Source organism: Leptodactylus fuscus, chromosome 11, assembly GCF_031893055.1.
Source record: "Leptodactylus fuscus isolate aLepFus1 chromosome 11, aLepFus1.hap2, whole genome shotgun sequence".
In the NCBI taxonomy this organism is placed as follows: Eukaryota; Metazoa; Chordata; class Amphibia; order Anura; family Leptodactylidae; genus Leptodactylus; species Leptodactylus fuscus.
In genome coordinates, this window is record NC_134275.1 from 57,421,703 (window position 1) to 57,441,972 (window position 20,270).

The 20,270-nt window shown below is 39.1% G+C and overlaps 1 protein-coding gene across 1 annotated transcript in view; it reads right to left on the reverse strand.

Annotated features, from left to right (window-relative positions):
* Positions 1 to 20,270, reverse strand: part of KLHL4 (kelch like family member 4) — a 94,367-nt gene that overhangs the window by 12,138 nt on the left and 61,959 nt on the right. Inside the window, exons 4-6 of the mRNA XM_075259257.1 lie at positions 16,340 to 16,536; positions 9,499 to 9,711; positions 3,454 to 3,640 (exon numbers count right to left, since the gene is read on the reverse strand). Coding sequence (XP_075115358.1) covers positions 3,454 to 3,640; positions 9,499 to 9,711; positions 16,340 to 16,536 — 597 coding nt within the window. The remainder of the gene's footprint in view (positions 1 to 3,453; positions 3,641 to 9,498; positions 9,712 to 16,339; positions 16,537 to 20,270) is intronic.

Sequence of the window (20,270 nt, forward strand, 5' to 3'; positions counted from 1 at the left end):
CACACTCGGCTCTGCTATATCAGATGGGCTGACCGGCACACGGTGTAGTTGAGCAGAACTGGCTCAGCACTGCTACCAATAGGAATGCATTGGCCAGCCTTCGGCCAATCAGCGCTGGCTCTGCCGGAGGAGGCGGGGTCTAAGGTCGGACCTGAATGGAGACTGGTGTGGAGCGATCTTAGACTCCGCCTCCTCCAGCAGAGCCAGCGCTGATTGGTCGAATTCCGTACTCTGGCCAATCAGCACTGGCCAATGCATTCCTATGGGGAAAAGTTAGCTTGCAAGCTGACAGGGATTTCCATGAAATAAAGTGACTTTTATGCCCCCCAGACATGCTTCCCCTGCTGTCCCAGTGTCATTCCAGGGTGTTGGTATCATTTCCTGGGGTGTCATAGTGGACTTGGTGACCCTCCAGACACGGATTTGGGTTTCCCCCTTAACGAGTATATGTTCCCCATAGACTATAATGGGGTTCGAAACCCGTTCGAACACTCGAACAGTGAGCGGCTGTTCGAATCGAATTTCGAACCCCGAACATTTTAGTGTTCGCTCATCTCTATGTATTATACTTCAGAGCTGCACTCACTATTCTGCTGGTACAGTCACTGTGTACATACATTACATTACTTATCCTGTACTGATCCTGAGTTACATCCTGTATTATACTCCAGAGCTGCGCTCACTATTCTGCTGGTGCAGTCACTATGTACATATATTACATTACTTATCCTGTACTGATCCTGATTTACATCCTGTATTATACTCCAGAGCTGCGCTCACTATTCTGCTGGTGCAGTCACTATGTACATACATTACATTACTTATACTGTACTGATCCTGAGTTACATCCTGTATTATACTCCAGAGCTGCGCTCACTATTCTGCTGGTGCAGTCACTGTGTACATACATTACATTACTTATCCTGTACTGATCCTGAGTTACATCCTGTATTATACTCCAGAGCTGCGCTCACTATTCTGCTGGTATAGTCCCTGTGTACATACATTACATTACTTATCCTGTACTGATCCTGAGTTACATCCTGTATTATACTCCAGAGCTGCGCTCACTATTCTGCTGGTACAGTCACTGTGTACATACATTACATTACTTATCCTGTACTGATCCTGAGTTACATCCTGTATTATACTCCAGAGCTGCGCTCACTATTCTGCTGGTACAGTCACTGTGTACATACATTACATTACTTATCCTGTACTGATCCTGATTTACATCCTGTATTATACTCCAGAGCTGCGCTCACTATTCTGCTGGTACAGTCACTGTGTACATACATTACATTACTTATCCTGTACTGATCCTGATTTACATCCTGTATTATACTCCAGAGCTGCACTCTTCTTTTTTCTTTTCTTTTTTTTTTTTTGAAACAGATCTAAAAGTTTCCCAACATTCCCTTTGTTCATGTCTTCATGCAGTTTGTGATAGTGATTTCTATTGAGTACTATCATCTTTGCCCAATATGTTGTGTACAGTAATATGCCATCCCCTTCTGCGCCTACATCACAGTAGACCAGTCTGTATATATGTCTGTATATATGTTTTCAGACTGTTTCCAGTAGCAAGAAACATTCTGTAATTGTGAATGCAGCCCTGCAGTAAAATGTATACAGTCTGTCTGGGGAAATATATAGGATTAGACTTTCTCAGGCAATCATACTGGATCCAATCTCAGATTTATATTTTACCCCGTCTATATACTTCAGCCTTAACTCTACCTTTACTAGGATTCGGATTAACTCTTATTGAACAATCTGGTTCTCCAGTCCGTACTGCTGCAACATTAACCCTGTCTATGCCAGCGATCTCCCTATTCTCGTCTGTCTTATCTCCTGGTTTTGTCCATATGTCTGCAGTGGTCATCTCCCTGCCATGGGACTAAATCCATATCATCTCGTGCATTTCTTTGCACCAGACCATCTCAGAACTTCATGCAGCCTCCTTATAAATAAACAGGTACAAGAGAAGATCAGAGAGATTCTCCCTGCGTCAGGATAATCCCGAGATCAAACCACTTCTCGATTGAAGGGCGGACCATTAATATTCATCCTGCCAGCCTGGTGGAGACTTCGCGTCTTTCTGGAGATCTGGAATTAATACTAGGCCCCCTCACGTTTGTTATTCTTTATAAGAACAAGAGATCTGAAAGTTGAACCTAAAAGGGTCATTAACATGTCTAGTTTTTGGATTTTGCAATCGTCAGAGGTGGATTATGGCTCAGTTTCAGCAGTACGATAGACTTGAGGCCTCCACTTGGTATTTGAGGAGCTAGAAATTGGTTTTTGACATCAAAGAGTTTGTCTGCGGCCTCGGTGGGGTGTCGGAGAAGGATTCTGTTCTCGGTTGGGCTGAAGTGGCATTTATAAATATAATTCAGTGTAACCTGTAAGAGGTGAGCGGCGGCGGCTCCTTGGTGACATTGCATTGATTGTTTGCGTCTGTCTGTCACTTTGGATGAAGGTGACACCACTGGGGGAAATGAATAAAGCCAGGAATCGATGCGGGCACCGCCGTGGCAGTGTCTACTTCATAGGAGAACTTATTGTCTTGTCTTTTATGGACAGTTGCATACATTGCTCTTCAAATCACAATGAATATCGTCTCTGAGGTCTCCAGGACAACCAGACCAGTCCTGACCCATCTACAAAGGAGCTTTCAATAGGAACCGAGCAGGGAGAAAAAATAGAAAATAAACTCAATACCCTTCATATCTAAGTCTTCTAATCCCTAGCAGATGAAGGCCCCATGATCTCATTCACAGTCAATAGTCCCAAATGATACAAACTGTAATTTAAAGCAATAGATTAAGATAAAGTATCATCTTCCTCATCCTCAGCAGCTCTATCTCCCTGTCTGAAAGATCTCTATGAATGTTAAGAATCCTCTTCAGTCTCCTAGAAATCTGAATAGTCTATGAGAGTACATAGAAAAGGAGAAGAGGGGGATGCAGCTGCTCTCTACCCTTGCGTCTCTGAGACTGTATGCTGTGAGAGGGGAGGAAGAGCAGCACAAAACTTCACATTGTCTAAGAAAAGATGCCCACTCAACGGGAATTTAGACACAGCGTAGTAAGGTCAGAAATAGGGCTGGTTGGATCATGATTTGCTAAGTCACACACAACCTTTTGGACTTTTTTTTTCTAATTTGAATTTTGGGGGGATTATATGAGCACTTTGAATATACTGTGAAATTCTGGTTTATTTAAAGGGTATTCCAGGCCAAAGCATGTATAATCTGTCCATTGGAAACCCACTGGTTGCCAAAACACGACCCCTGATTTTTCCTATCCACAACACATCACCTAGTTGCAGTCTGAATAGAGAGACGTCCTTACGACTATAGCAGTGATGGCAATGGCCAAGCACTTTGTACACATATTGGCGTTGCAATCTATATTACTAATGTTGATTTTTGAGCATTATAGTCCGTACCTTTGGTAGCGTCCATTCCACCCACAGCATAAAGAGCCCCAACTGTGGACTTCCGAGGTTTTGTCCTGGGACTTTGCATCATGGATCTCCTTTCCGGCAACAGATGGTATTTCATGGCTTCCATCAGAAATTTCTGACATTCCAGATCATTGGCGAACATCGGGCTGTTTTCTAGATCTGCAAGTAACTGAACCCCAACATTTAGTTAGATGCAGCAAACTTAAACATCTCTCGTGAAGGTCATTCTGGGACCAAACTACTAAACCCACAATATCAGAATAGAGTGGAATTGGAGAAAAACTGCTGAGGCCCCACATTGCAGAAACAAAGCTTTTTTTTTTTTGTTGCAGATTTTGCTGCGATTTTTGAGCCAAAGCCAGGAGTAGAATATGCAGAAGGTGGAAGTATAAGAAGCTTCCTATATATTTCCGATTCCTTTTGTAGCCATTCGTGGTTTTGGCTCAAAAAACACAAAAAACGCAGAAAGATCTGCAACAAAAAAAAATAAAAAAAAATAATCAGTGTTCCCTTAAACGTGGGGTCTCAGCCTAAAGTAGGTTTCCTTTAATTGGGCTCACCTGGGAAACTAATTATCACAAGTGTTTGAGAGAGATTTCAGTAATTCAAACAGCTCTGAGACATAATAACAACCCATGTGTTTATTTGGAAAAACAAAAAAATTACATCTGATTTGCATAATTATATGGAATGCAGTGCATAGAACTGAGCAATGGATACAGTAATCTGCAGAGCTACTGTACATAACCAAGAGCAAATCCAGTGAGGTATAACAGTTATCCAAAAAGTACAGTAGTCATATTCTTGTACATAGGAGACAGTATTACAGTAGTTATATTCTTGGACATAGGAGACAGTATTACAGTAGTTATATTCTTTTACATAGGAGCAGTATTCTAGTAGTTATATTCTTGTACGTAGGAGTAGTATTATAGCAGTTATATTCTTGTACGTAGGAGTAGTATTATAGTAGTTATATTCTTGTACATAAGAGCAGTATTATAGTAGTTATATTCTTGTACATAGGAGCAGTATTATAGTAGTTATATTCTTGTACATAGGAGCAGTATTATAGTAGTTATATTCTTGTACATAGGAGCAGTATTATAGTAGTTATATTCTTGTACATAGGAGTAGTATTATAGTAGTTATATTCTTGTACATAGGAGCAGTATTATAGTAGTTATATTCTTGTACATAGGAGCAGTATTATAGTAGTTATATTCTTGTACATAGGAGCAGTATTATAGTAGTTATATTCTTGTACATAGGAGCAGTATTATAGTAGTTACTGTATATTCTTGTACATAGGAGCAGTATTATAGTAGTTATATTCTTGTACATAGGAGCAGTATTATAGTAGTTACTGTATATTCTTGTACATAGGAGCAGTATTATAGTAGTTATATTCTTGTACATAGGAGCAGTATTATAGTAGTTATATTCTTGTACATAGGAGCAGTATTATAGTAGTTATATTCTTGTACATAGGAGTAGTATTATAGTAGTTATATTCTTGTACATAGGAGCAGTATTATAGTAGTTATATTCTTGTACATAGGAGTAGTATTATAGTAGTTATATTCTTGTACATAGGAGCAGTATTATAGTAGTTATATTCTTGTACATAGGAGCAGTATTATAGTAGTTATATTCTTGTACATAGGAGCAGTATTATAGTAGTTACTGTATATTCTTGTACATAGGAGCAGTATTATAGTAGTTATATTCTTGTACATAGGAGCAGTATTATAGTAGTTATATTCTTGTACATAGGAGCAGTATTATAGTAGTTATATTCTTGTACATAGGAGTAGTATTCTAGTAGTTATATTCTTGTACGTAGGAGTAGTATTATAGCAGTTATATTCTTGTACGTAGGAGTAGTATTATAGTAGTTATATTCTTGTACATAGGAGCAGTATTATAGTAGTTATATTCTTGTACATAGGAGCAGTATTATAGTAGTTATATTCTTGTACATAGGAGTAGTATTATAGTAGTTATATTCTTGTACATAGGAGCAGTATTATAGTAGTTATATTCTTGTACATAGGAGTAGTATTATAGTAGTTATATTCTTGTACATAGAAGCAGTATTATAGTAGTTATATTCTTGTTAGTTATATTCTTGTACATAGGAGCAGTATTATAGTAGTTATATTCTTGTACGTAGGAGTAGTATTATAGTAGTTATATTCTTGTACATAGGAGCAGTATTATAGTAGTTATATTCTTGTACATAGGAGTAGTATTATAGTAGTTATATTCTTGTACATAGGAGCAGTATTATAGTAGTTATATTCTTGTACATAGGAGCAGTATTATAGTAGTTATATTCTTGTACATAGGAGCAGTATTATAGTAGTTATATTCTTGTACATAGGAGCAGTATTATAGTAGTTATATTCTTGTACATAGAGAGCAGTATTATAGTAGTTATATTCTTGTACATAAGAGCAGTATTATAGTAGTTACTGTATATTCTTGTACATAGGGGCACTATTATAGTAGTTATATTCTTGTACATAGGAGCAGTATTATAGTAGTTATATTCTTGTACATAGGGGCAGTATTATAGTAGTTATATTCTTATACATAGGGGCAGTATTATAGTAGTTACTGTATATTCTTGTACATAGGAGCAGTATTATAGTAGTTATATTCTTGTACATAGGAGCAGTATTATAGTAGTTATATTCTTGTACATAGGAGCAGTATTATAGTAGTTATATTCTTGTACATAGGAGCAGTATTATAGTAGTTATATTCTTGTACATAGGAACAGTATTATAGTAGTTATATTCTTGTACATAGGAGCAGTATTATAGTAGTTATATTCTTGTACATAGGAGCAGTATTATAGTAGTTATATTCTTGTACATAGGAGCAGTATTATAGTAGTTATATTCTTGTACATAGGAGCAGTATTATAGTAGTTATATTCTTGTACATAGGAGCAGTATTATAGTAGTTACTGTATATTCTTGTACATAGGAGCAGTATTATAGTAGTTATATTCTTGTACATAGGAGCAGTATTATAGTAGTTATATTCTTGTACATAGGAGCAGTATTATAGTAGTTATATTCTTGTACATAGGAGTAGTATTATAGTAGTTATATTCTTGTACATAGGAGCAGTATTATAGTAGTTATATTCTTGTACATAGGAGCAGTATTATAGTAGTTATATTCTTGTACATAGGAGCAGTATTATAGTAGTTACTGTATATTCTTGTACATAGGAGCAGTATTATAGTAGTTATATTCTTGTACATAGGAGCAGTATTATAGTAGTTATATTCTTGTACATAGGAGCAGTATTATAGTAGTTATATTCTTGTACATAGGAGTAGTATTATAGTAGTTATATTCTTGTACATAGGAGCAGTATTATAGTAGTTATATTCTTGTACATAGGAGCAGTATTATAGTAGTTATATTCTTGTACATAGGAGCAGTATTATAGTAGTTACTGTATATTCTTGTACATAGGAGCAGTATTATAGTAGTTATATTCTTGTACATAGGAGCAGTATTATAGTAGTTATATTCTTGTACATAGGAGCAGTATTATAGTAGTTATATTCTTGTACATAGGAGCAGTATTTTAGTAGTTATATTCTTGTACATAGGAGCAGTATTATAGTAGTTATATTCTTGTACATAGGAGTAGTATTATAGTAGTTATATTCTTGTACATAGGAGCAGTATTATAGTAGTTATATTCTTGTACATAGGAGCAGTATTATAGTAGTTATATTCTTGTACATAGGAGCAGTATTATAGTAGTTATATTCTTGTACATAGGAGCAGTATTATAGTAGTTATATTCTTGTACATAGAGAGCAGTATTATAGTAGTTATATTCTTGTACATAAGAGCAGTATTATAGTAGTTACTGTATATTCTTGTACATAGGGGCACTATTATAGTAGTTATATTCTTGTACATAGGAGCAGTATTATAGTAGTTATATTCTTGTACATAGGGGCAGTATTATAGTAGTTATATTCTTATACATAGGGGCAGTATTATAGTAGTTACTGTATATTCTTGTACATAGGAGCAGTATTATAGTAGTTATATTCTTGTACATAGGAGCAGTATTATAGTAGTTATATTCTTGTACATAGGAGCAGTATTATAGTAGTTATATTCTTGTACATAGGAGCAGTATTATAGTAGTTATATTCTTGTACATAGGAACAGTATTATAGTAGTTATATTCTTGTACATAGGAGCAGTATTATCGTAGTTATATTCTTGTACATAGGAGCAGTATTATAGTAGTTATATTCTTGTACATAGGAGCAGTGTTATAGTAGTTATATTCTTGTACATAGGAGCAGTGTTATAGTAGTTATAGTCTTTTACATAGGAGGTAGTATTATCCTATTAATATTATAAATGTGAAAGTTTGTGGGTTTGTGAGTTCGGATGTTTGTTCCTCAATCACGCAAAACCCGCTCGACCGATTTGGCTGAAATTTTCCACAAACATAGTTAATACACCCGATTGCGCGATAGGCTACTTTTCGTCACAATAGCGCACATACGTTTGTGCCAGGACCCCCACAAAACCCAAACTCACACCACCATCTATGCAATCTCGCACACTTTGGACCATAGCAAGCCACAAAATTCATATTGCCCTCTACAGCCTCGCCCCTAACCCCACACAATCTCATATACATATACTTTACCACTCTGCCCCTCACCTTAACGATACTCCAGGAGGCGCTCTATAACGCTCCGGAGCAGCCATGTTTGCCAACCCCCACCGCTCTGACAATCCGCGACACCGCCCACCCATGTCAATACCCCTAGGCGGTCTAATAAATGCAAAAAAAAAGTTTTTTAAAAAAGTAAAAAAAAATATAAAAACAAATAAAAAGGATTAAAAATTCAAATCACCCCCCTTTCCCTAGAACACATATAAAAGTAGTTAAAAACTGTGAAACACATACATGTTAGGTATCCCCGCATCCGAAATCGCCAGCTCTACAAAGCTATACAAATATTTTTCCTGTTCGGTAAACGCCGTAGCGGGAAAAAAGGTCAAAAGTGCCAAACTGCCGTTTTTTCACTGTTTTGATTCTGATAAAAATTTGAATAAAAAGTGATCAAAGCAATAACATTTCCCGAAAATGGTAGAACTACAAAGTACACCCAGTCCCGCAAAAAAAGACGCCCTATGCATCCCCGGACACGGACGTATAAAAAAGTTACGGGTGTCGGAATATGGCGACTTTTCAAAAAAAAAATGTTTAACATAGTTTTGGATTTTTTTAAGGGGTCAAAATGTAAATAAAACCATATAAATTTGGTATCCCCCGAATCATAACGAAACACAGAATACAGGGGACATTTCATTTTGGCTGCACAGTGAACGCCGTAAAACCAAAGCCCGTAAGAAAGTCGCAGAAATGCATTTTTTTCTTCAAATCCACCCCATTCTGAATTTTTTCCCTGCTTCCCAGTACTTTATATAGAATAAATAATGGTGGCATCATGAAGAAAAATTTGTCCCAGAAAAATTAAGACCTCATATGACTCTGGGAGTGGAGAAATAAAAAAGTTATGGGGTTTAGAAGGAGGGGAGTCAAAAACTAAAAACCACAATCATAAAAATGCCATCGGTGGGAAAGGGTTAACTTCAAATACTTCAGTCCCAAAGTCACTATGTAAAGTTTCTCACAACACCGTATATATAGCAGCTCAAATACAAAGTAACTTCAACACAAAAGTCTCACGTATTCTCTGAATTACAGAAACAACAAGATACAAAGTTACATTGCATATCCCATCCCTTATACACAGTACGAAAACCTTACCCGCACCTGTATATACCCACTTCTACAATCACCGCAGACGAAGTCGCGGGTACCAGCTAGTAGTAGCTATATTCTTGTACATAGGAGTAGTATTATAGTAATTATATTCTTGTACATAGGGGGCAGTATTATGGTAGTTATATACTTGTACATATGGGTGCAGTATTATAGTCTTATACAAGGTCTTACCTGAGGAGGCAGCAGCGGTAGCCTGATATAGGACAGGAGCATTCCCAGGTCCCTCTGCCGCGTCTGTACATCATGTTTTACCCACTGCATTAATGCTTGGAAAATGGTCTCCTCATCTGGGACGTTGATATCGTCACTTGATAGCAGTTTGGCAATTTCATTCGCCGGCAGGAGGAGAAATTCCTGATTACGGATGACTTCAATAAAATGTTCCTGAGAATAAAATAAAATATCACGGTGAGGCATAAAATAAGAATGAGGGTTGAGCATTTGTTCAGCCGCTTGACGTCTCCGCTTACATCTCACAATATCGACGTTTATCGCTTCTGCTTCACTAGAAAGAAAAATGAAGAAGTAAAAATAAAATGAAATTAAATTGAAAACATAAAATAAAAGAATCATCCTAAATGGAAATAAACTGCATGTAAAGAGCAGAGGAGTTCTAGATTATATCTCACTGCCAGCAGAACATACAGGGGTGTTTTGGTATTTGGTTTGTAGCCCCATTGTTATATCTGGGTGCCCACTAGCAGATGTCTGTAGCATGCTATTGAATGGGATCAAACCCAGCTACATTACATATTACATAGCTGATCTGCAAATGAAATAGCCGGCAGTGCCGATGTGTCCCCATGTCACACTGTCAGCTTCTTTTCCGTGCTCTGTGTGTAAATGACACATGTCACATATTCTAGTTGACGTGTATCAAGAGGTCAGACCTCTCTGCCGGCTGCCTGCCGTGTATCTCCTCGGAAGCCTGAACCTGGAGAGATCCCATTCACATCGGCTGACTGTAATCACTCGCTGCCTCTACATTGTTTCTATTCCTGCTGCGCTTTACTCACTTTATGGCATCTTTGTTGCATTTTACATGATAAATTCCTTGCATCCTTATTGAGTGAACTGAATATGAATGAAATCAATGAAGGGAAATGTATAAAATACAGGATTGTGAATATGAAATTCATACAAGGGGGCACATTTATCAATACTGACGAACTTTGTATCGTCACAAACTGATTCTTCTTCGTAGTTTCAGATATATTTATGACTCTGTCTTAAAGATCTTCATAAATATGGAATACTAGCTGGTACCCGCGACTTCGTCTGCGGTGATTGTAGAAATGGGTATATACAGGCGCGGGTAAGGTTTTCGTACTGTGTTTAAGGGATGGGATATGAAATGTAACTTTGTGTCTTCTTTTTTCTGTAATTCTGAGAGCACATGAGACTTTTGTGTTGAAGTTAATTTGTATTTCAGCTGGTATACGATGTTCTGAGAAACTGTACATAGTGTCTTTGGGACAGAGGTATTACAAGTGAATATACTTGGATATACGACATTGTATGATTTGTTATTTTCTGCCAGTACATGTAAGTTTTGGGAACAGGATACTCTTGAGCAAGCAACATAAAGTCTGGCCCTGTGCATGACAGTTTAGTAGCTCCATGCGCCTCTTATTAATAGCAATTAACCCCATCATGTCCCTCACATTAACCCTTGTGTAAGAGTTACTGATATGTGAGTACTTGGAGGTAATAATTAGGTATCTTCATTATTGAGGTCTTTTATTAGTACCTCCATATGTCTCACATATTAGTAACCTTTATATGAAGCACACAGGGGTTAATATGAGGGACATGATGGGGTTTATTCCTATTAATATGAGGCACACAGGGGTTAATATGAGGGACATGATGGGGTTTATTGCTATTAATGTGAGGCACATGGAATTACTAACACTAAACTAATAACCCCAAATGCCGGACATTAATGAGAACAGTTACCTATGTACCTGTGTGTTTTTCAGTTTCACTTTGCTAGCAGCTCTCCTTTCCTCCTCGGGGAATTTTTGCAGGATGCAGACCACTATAGCAGGCACAGACCTGAGAGATTAAGCTCCACCCACTGGGTTTCCTGCACCCCTCTCAAAGGGGAGTGTCCTTATGCCTCAGCTCTAGCAGCCCACTGAAGGGACCTCGGACTTCATGTAACTCTTGCTGGTCCTGTGCTGCTGGTGTGCCAGTGAAATATAGCAGGAGTGCCACTCTTGACACGTGTGCCAGGGGTTGCTGACCTCTGCTGTAGAGGGTAATATGAATTTTGTGGCTTGCTATGGTCCAAAGTGTGTGAGATTGCAGAGATAGTGATGTGAGTTTGGGTTTTGTGGGGGTCCTGGGAAAAACGTATGTGCGCTATTGTGACGAAAAGTAGCCTATTGCGCAATCCAGTGTAGTAACTATGTTTGTGGAAAATTTCAGCCAAATCGGTGGAGCGGGTTTTGCGTGATTGAGGAACAAACATCCAAACACACAATTTATAATATTAATAGGATTTCTAGAAGCTCCAAAATTCCGACTCAAGTACAATTCTACTAATGTGTCTGGCTTGACCACGAGACATATATGAGGCGCAAAATAATGTGGACAAAATATTTGGCCCCAAAATATGAGTTTGATACAATTTATCAGGGTAAGGTCCTATTCACTTCTGCATTCAGGTAGTTCACTTGAGGACCCCTGAATGGAAACCTATATGCATTAAAAAGCAATTTCCTAGGAAACCCGTGGACCTCATAGACTATAATAGGGTCCGTGTGGTTTCTGCTCGAAACATGTGAAAAGAAGTCCTGCAAGCAGCACTTTTCTCTCCATATGATTTGTGTGAAAATCACTCGGACCCAATTATAGTCTATGGGGTCTGCGGGTTTAATGCGTATAGGTTTCCACTCGGGAGGTTACCAAGTGGGCTCCCTGAATGGAAACCTGAACACAGATGTGAACCGGGCCTAAGAGTGTTTATACTGGTACATTGTATCAAACAGAAACTGCAGGACTACCTTATGGCCTTTCAAATGCACTTCTTAAAGAGGACCTTTCATGGTCCAGGACACAGGCAGTTCTATATACTGCTGGAAAGCAGACAATGCGCTGAATTCAGCGCACTGTCGGCTTTCCCGATCTGTGCCCCAGGTAAAGAGCTATCGGTCCCAGTACTGTAGCTCTTTACAGTCAGAAGGGCGTTTCTGACAGTCAGTCAGGTACGTCCGTCTGCATATCAGCACCATACTGTCAGGAACACCCTTGTGACTGTAAAGAGCTACAGTACTGGGACCAATAGCTCTTTACCCAGGGCACAGATTGGGAAAGCCGACAGTGCACTGAATTCAGCGCATTGTCGGCTTTCCAGCAATATATAGAACTGCCTGTGCCCCAAACCATGAAAGGTGCTCTTTAAAACCAGATAGAGAAATCTATCACTCTATAGTTAGGACATTTGTGACTTTAGTTATGACGACTCCAGTAGAGCATTGAGATCAGAAGCCAGACTGAGGAGTGACAACGAGGGAATTGGATGAGAGATAGGAAAATAGTTCAAGGTGGACGTGTTACTTCAAGAGTTTTAAAGCAAACCAGAGCTGTGAGGTAGGGCAATAGATGTCTGGAGAGGAGAGATTGAGGGATGGGTCAAGCATATTAAGGGGAAGATGCCCCTGGCAGGCCTCTACTAGGACTAATGTGCAATACAATCATAAAAATGGGAAATTTTCAAGCCCATTTTGCATCTGTGGGGCACCAGTTCTTACAGCTCTCATAGATTGAGAGTACTGAGGGAACCATGAATATGGACAAGATAGGACGTTTGTTACTTTTGAGGTTCCGTTAAAACCGACCATCAAAAATTGGTCATGTGAATAGCTCAATTCAGATGTGATGGCCATTAACGTTGTTCATCCGAATAGAGCTCAAGAGAATGATTGTAGAGATGGAATAAAGACTATGAGAGGTTGGGGGTGAGGTGGGATTGCCTGGGGTCCAGCGTACAGATGGTGAGGTGGGATTTTCAGATTAGGTTGGGGAGCTTTTCATTGGTGCTATATAAGTAACAGCAATACATAAAGGTTTCCTTATATGATGATGGAGCTTTATTCCCACTTGTCATGTCGGATCTGCAGGCTAGTGTTTGCTGTTCTCCCTGTAAGCTCGGCTTGTTAGTCTGATGGTGGGGACTGATGCGATAGATAGAATAATGGTGGATTTCATGGTGTTGTTTACTCTGCTTATTATATCGCTCACAAATAATAAGATCTGACTATAAACAGAATCCTCTATGTACGAGGTAAGCCAGGAAAACAAAGCATGGCCGCTCGGCGCATCGTGTGATTTCTCAAATGTCAGGGTGGTATTTAAGATTTTACTGTTCATCCTTGTGACATTTCGGGAAATGGAGACAAAGTTTCTCAATTTCCTAACTGGAAGATGCAGGAAAAAGTTCAGTTCTATCTGGAAACACAGCAAGGTTTTCTCTTCTCTGTTCTTCAAGTTGACTTCATACTCCTGGGCTGACCAAAGTAAAGAAATCTGTGACAGGAACCCAACTAAGCAAATACTGAGTCTGTATATCCTATTAATATTATAAATGTGAAAGTTTGTGGATTTGTGTGTTTGGATGTTTGCATGTTCGGATGTTTGTTCCTCAATCACGGAAAAACCGCTCCACCGATTTGGCTGACATTTTCCACAAACAGAGTTAATACACCCGATTAAACAATAGGCTACTTTTCGTCACAATAGCGCACATACGTTTGTGCCAGGACCCCCACAAAACCCAAACTCACACCACCATCTCTGCAATCTCACACACTTTGGACCGTAGCAAGCCACAAATTTCATATTGCCCTCTACAGCTTAGCCCCTAACCCCACACAATCACATATACATATACTTTACCACTTTGCCCCTCACCTTAACGATACTCCAGGAGGCTCTCTTTAACACTCCGGAGCAGCCATGTTTGCCGACCCCCACCGCTCTGACTATCCGCGACACCGCCCACCCATGTCAATACCCCTAGGCGGTCTAATAAATGCAAAAAAAAAGTTTAAAAAAAGTAAAAAAAATATAAAAAAAGGATTAAAAATTCAAATCACCCCCCTTTCCCTAGAACACATATAAAAGTAGTTAAAAACTGTGAAACACATACATGTTAGGTATCCCCACGTCCGAAATCGCCCGCTCTACAAAGCTACACAAATATTTTTCCTGTTCGGTAAACGCCGTAGCGGGAAAAATGGTCAAAAATGCCAAACCGCCATTTTTTCACTGTTTTGATTCTGATAAAAATTTGAATAAAAAGTGATCAAAGCAATAACATTTCCCGAAAATGGTAGAACTACAAAGTACACCCAGTCCCGCAAAAAAAGATGCCCTATACATCCCCATACACGCACGTATAAAAAAGTTATGGCTGTCGGAATATGCCGACTTTTCAAAAAATACTTTTTTAACACAGTTTGGGATTTTTTTTTAAGGGGTCAAAATGTAAATAAAACCATATAAATTTGGTATCCCCGGAATCGTAACGAAACACACAATACAGGGGACATGTCATTGTGGCTGCACAGTGAACACCGTAAAACCAAAGCCCGTAAGAAAGTCGCAGAAATGCATTTTTTCGTCAAATCCACCCCATTCAGAATTTTTTCCCTGCTTCCCAGTACATTATATAGAATAAATAATGGTGGCATCATGAAGAAAAATTTGTCCCAGGAAAAATTAAGACCTCATATGACTCTGGGAGCGGAGAAATAAAAAAAGTTATGGGGTTTAGAAGGAGGGGAGTCAAAAACGAAAATCAAAAAATGCCATCGGCGGGAAAGGGTTAACTTCAAATACTTCTGTCCCAAAGTCACTATGTAAAGTTTCTCACAACACCGTATATATAGCGGCTCTAATACAAAGTAACTTCAACACAAAAGTCTCACGTATTCTCTGAATTACAGCAAAAACAAGATACAAACTTACATTTCATATCCCATACCTTATACACAGTACGAAAACCTTACCCACGCCTGTATATACCCACTTCTACAATCACCGCAGACGAAGTCGCGGGTACCAGCTAGTAAATATATAAATGAGGATATACCACAGAGTCCTGCATCTTCTGAGCTCATCATGTGATAATCCATAGGAATGAATTAGCTGTACTTAACGTCATCCCTGTGTTACATAGGACTGCAGGTGACATCTACTACATTACCTGTACTCAGAGAGTTATCACTGTGTTATCTGTGGTGTTACATAGGACTGCAGGTGACATCTACTACATTATCTATACTCACAGAGTTATCACTGTGTTATCTGTGCTGTTACATAGGACTGCAGGTTCCTAGTCCCTGTTGTATTTTATATTGGGAGTCTCCATTATAAGTGTTTTCTTCTGTTCTTGTTTTTAGAGGTTACTGGTTTAAGAGCTTGAGGATATCTGGGATAGAAGCAGCGACCATGGAGATGTGATGTTGCTTCCTCTCACTTATCTCGCTCGGTCAGACACTTCTCTGCCTGATACAAGTGATTATTTTTATTCCTTTACAAAAGGATTTCACTTCCTGTCTTTATCATGGGATCCATGCGGAGAACAGGATGTGGTGGCCATATTTATCTATCTGATAAGTGTATGGTGACAGTATTTCCCAGCACGCTCCTCTGGTTACAGAAGGATGAAAACATTTTTGCTACTTCTCTGTTTAGGTCACAGTAATAGTATTCATTGGTTCATTGTAACCTCGAGCTATGTGTGACAGAGAAGGTCAGGGATGGGCTCTGACACATATATTTGACCAGGAATGAATATCAGGAAATTACTGAATATTTACTGTAGTGGACATAGTAATTTGTGATTAATGTGGCACCATACATCAGCCCTACCAGGTCAATGACCTAACCAGATCCCATCTGAGATTGACACAGTCTAAAAATGGGATCCAGTAGGTGCAACAACCCTTACTCTACAACTGAGTTCAGTCTCGATGTACAAAGGCTCTTCCAGAAATCTTACCATAGTGTAGCTATGAGCCACCCGCAGGAGCTCCACGCACCCCTGCGCGTCTCCGAATGACCGAATCCCCAGACAATTGGACGGATGAAGCTGCTTCATGAGAAAGTTACAGCAAACTTCTATAACTTGGGAAAGCTGAAGAAGACAAGCAGCAGCCAGAAGACTCTCTATAGTGTCCTCCTTCAGTTCTAAAATACCTGACAAAGAAAAAAGACAAATGTATGATTACTAAAAGCACTCTATATAGAATACTAAGGAGCACTATATACTGCAAGTGTGAATAGAAACAAATACACTCTGTAATGCAAGCTAGACTATAGGGATACTATGTATCTCTGGTTCTCATTGTCATAAGTAGTTTTATTTATTCTGTACTGATTCAGAGCTGCACTCACTATTCTGCTGGTGCAGTCACTGTGTACATACAGTACATTACTTATCCTGAGTTACATCCTGTATTATACTCCAGAGCTGCGCTCACTATTCTGCTGGTACAGTCACTGTGCACATACATTACATTACTTATCCTGTACTGATCCTGAGTTACATTCTGTATTATACTCCAGAGCTGTACTCACTATTCTGCTGGTGCAGTCACTGTGTACATACATTACATTACTTATCCTGTACTGATCCTGAGTTACATCCTGTATTATACTCCAGAGCTGCACTCACTATTCTGCTGGTGCAGTCATTGTGTACATACATTACATTACTTATCCTGTACTGATCCTGAGTTACATCCTGTATTATACTCCAGAGCTGCGCTCACTATTCTGCTGGTGCAGTCACTGTGTACATACATTACATTACTTATCCTGTACTGATCCTGAGTTACATCCTGTATTATACTCCAGAGCTGCACTCACTATTCTGCTGGTACAGTCACTGTGTACATACATTACATTACTTATCCTGTACTGATCCTGAGTTACATCCTGTATCATACTCCAGAGCTGCGCTCACTATTCTGCTGGTGCAGTCACTGTGTACATACATTACATTACTTATCCTGTACTGATCCTGAGTTACATCCTGTATCATACTCCAGAGCTGCGCTCACTATTCTGCTGGTGCAGTCACTGTGTACATACATTACATTACTTATCCTGTACTGATGCTGAGTTACATCCTGTATTATACTCCAGAGCTGCAATCACTATTTTGCTGGTGCAGTCACTGTGTACATACATTACATTACTGATCCTGAGTTACATCCTGTATTATATTCCAGAGCTGCGCTCACTATTCTGCTGGTACAGTCACTGTGTACATACATTACATTACTTATCCTGTACTGATTCTGAGTTACATCCTGTATCATACTCCAGAGCTGCGCTCACTATTCTGCTGGTGCAGTCACTGTGTACATACATTACATTACTTATCCTGTACTGATCCTGAGTTACATCCTGTATCATACTCCAGAGCTGCGCTCACTATTCTGCTGGTGCAGTCACTGTGTACATACATTACATTATTTATCCTGTACTGATCCTGAGTTACATCCTGTATTATACTCCAGAGCTGCAATCACTATTTTGCTGGTGCAGTCACTGTGTACATACATTACATTACTGATCCTGAGTTACATCCTGTATTATATTCCAGAGCTGCGCTCACTATTCTGCTGGTACAGTCACTGTGTACATACATTACATTACTTATCCTGTACTGATTCTGAGTTATATCCTGTATTATACTCCAGAGCTGCAGTCACTATTCTGCTGGTGCAGTCACTGTGTACATGCATTACATTACAATACTTGATGTATGATGTTGAGATTTCTTTCTACATTATTTGGGATAGAGTTATTAGACAGAATAGAGGTGCTGATGCCCTTGTGTGCAGTGTAGATGCTGCTCATGAATATACATTGGTTTAGTGACTTCCTTTACATCACATTGTAACCCAACATTCAGGACAGATCATTTCTTACTCTCTTCGGAGATTCGCCACTTCCTGTGCTGGTCAATAGGTTTCTTCCATCCTATACATTCTAATTCACAGATGCAATCTATATAAAAGGCCGTGGCCGGCGCTGAGTGACAGATGAATGCCGCACGCACTCGGCCTCCACATCTGGCGGCATTGAGTAACTTGTAAGAGAAATAATCAGGCGTCTTCCATTATATCCGCAGATTAAGGGTCTTCACCTCCTGAAATACTTCAATGTTTTAGTCTGTCTTGTGTGTAAAAGTGGATTTATATGGAAATCAGGTCCTGGGGTTTCCTGTGACCCTGAGTGTGTGGTTATACTTTATTTTACATATTGTATATTGTTGTTATTATATGGTTATAAGATTGTTGTTATATGGTATGTATATACAAATTATTATTATTATTATTATTATTATTATTATTATTATTATTATTATTATTGTGTTACATTTTAAGGTTTTTCTTTTCCTATATTTTATATTATTATGTATTAAATCAGATTGTTTACATTAAATTATTGCAATTTTTATTTTGCTGTATTATGTATGGATACGATTTGGTTACATAAGAATTTTGAAACAGATATTGTATTATTATGGAATCCACTCCATGCTGGAAATGATTGTTTTGGGATTATTCTTATTATACTATCGTTACACTTTTGGATCATTGTTGCCGTTTCCTTCTGTCCTTCCTTTGACCTCTTCCTGTGGGTTTCTTTCCGTCTTCCTCTCCATCAGTTGAGTGTTGAGAACAAGAAGTAATAATTTCTAGGTGTAAGAAAAGCTTTTTATCACAGGAGAGGAAATGTGTGAAGTCTCCAGAAGGTGAGAGTTGTCCTGTGGGGTCTCAGCGGATAGAAGGAAGCCTTTCCGAGTCTACCCAGGGGAATTAAACACTTAACTGGGATAGAAAATGGTGGGGAGGAAACGTTGCTGTACTGATCACGGTTATCGGTTTTATTGTGGATCCAAGAAAAGAACAGGAAATGTGTATTGCTTGTAAAGGTTAAAGGAGGACAACGCTGAAGAAACCAAACTCCATCTTGTAGCAGCTGCTTTGTGCGGTGTTACATAGGTCTGCAAATAAAGGTGCCGCATAGGATTGAGGGTGACGTGATGTATCTAAGTCACAATCCTGGAGAAACACAATGTAACTAAACTTATAACACCTGGACAGTTGCACCATTCATGTCTATTATTGAACATAGTGAGTATACATACACTGGAAGGAAAAAGTAAGTGAACCCTTGACTTTAACCCATTAACTGGTAAAAAAAAAAAAAAAAAAAATTCAATCATTTGGGAACTGCTCCGTGAAAATAACCTTGTGTGCGCAAGGCAATGCATGCACGTGATCAGTTTAGGTTTCCTATCATGAGCGACATCCTGTTGCAGCACATGAATGTCCTGTTTCTGTCCCTCAATGACTGATGGCATTCATAGATGGGTTAAAGTACCCGATCCCCAATTGGGCATCATGACGGTTAATGAGTTAATAACCTATAGGTCTCGCTTTAGCAGCAGCTGCTTCCAGCAAACCTGTCTGGGAGCCGAGTGCGCATGCCCGTGGCCATAGTTCTGACGTCACAATTGCGCACATGCGCAGTCGGCTCTACTAGTGTCTCACTGGCAGAGCCATCTGCGCAGGCGTTGGAGGTGATGCCGAAGAAAGTCAAAGAAAGAAGGGGAGGATCCAGCAGAAGATAGTGGCGTCGCTGGAGCCTGTTTTCGAGCAGCAATGGGGACGTCCCCATCGCATTTCCAGCGCTGGAGCCTGCCCCCATCGCTGTGAGAGAACTAATTTGCATATCGGTAAAAAACGGTATTTCTAAGGAACGGCGCGGCAGAGATCACATCTAAAGGTAAGAGACTAATAGCCTTTCTAAAGTCTATTCCGACGTCTTATCTACAAAATAAAAGGGGTTTAATGGTAGAATCCCTTTAATATCTAGAGCCATATTCACACTAACTTGACAAGTGGCCCAGT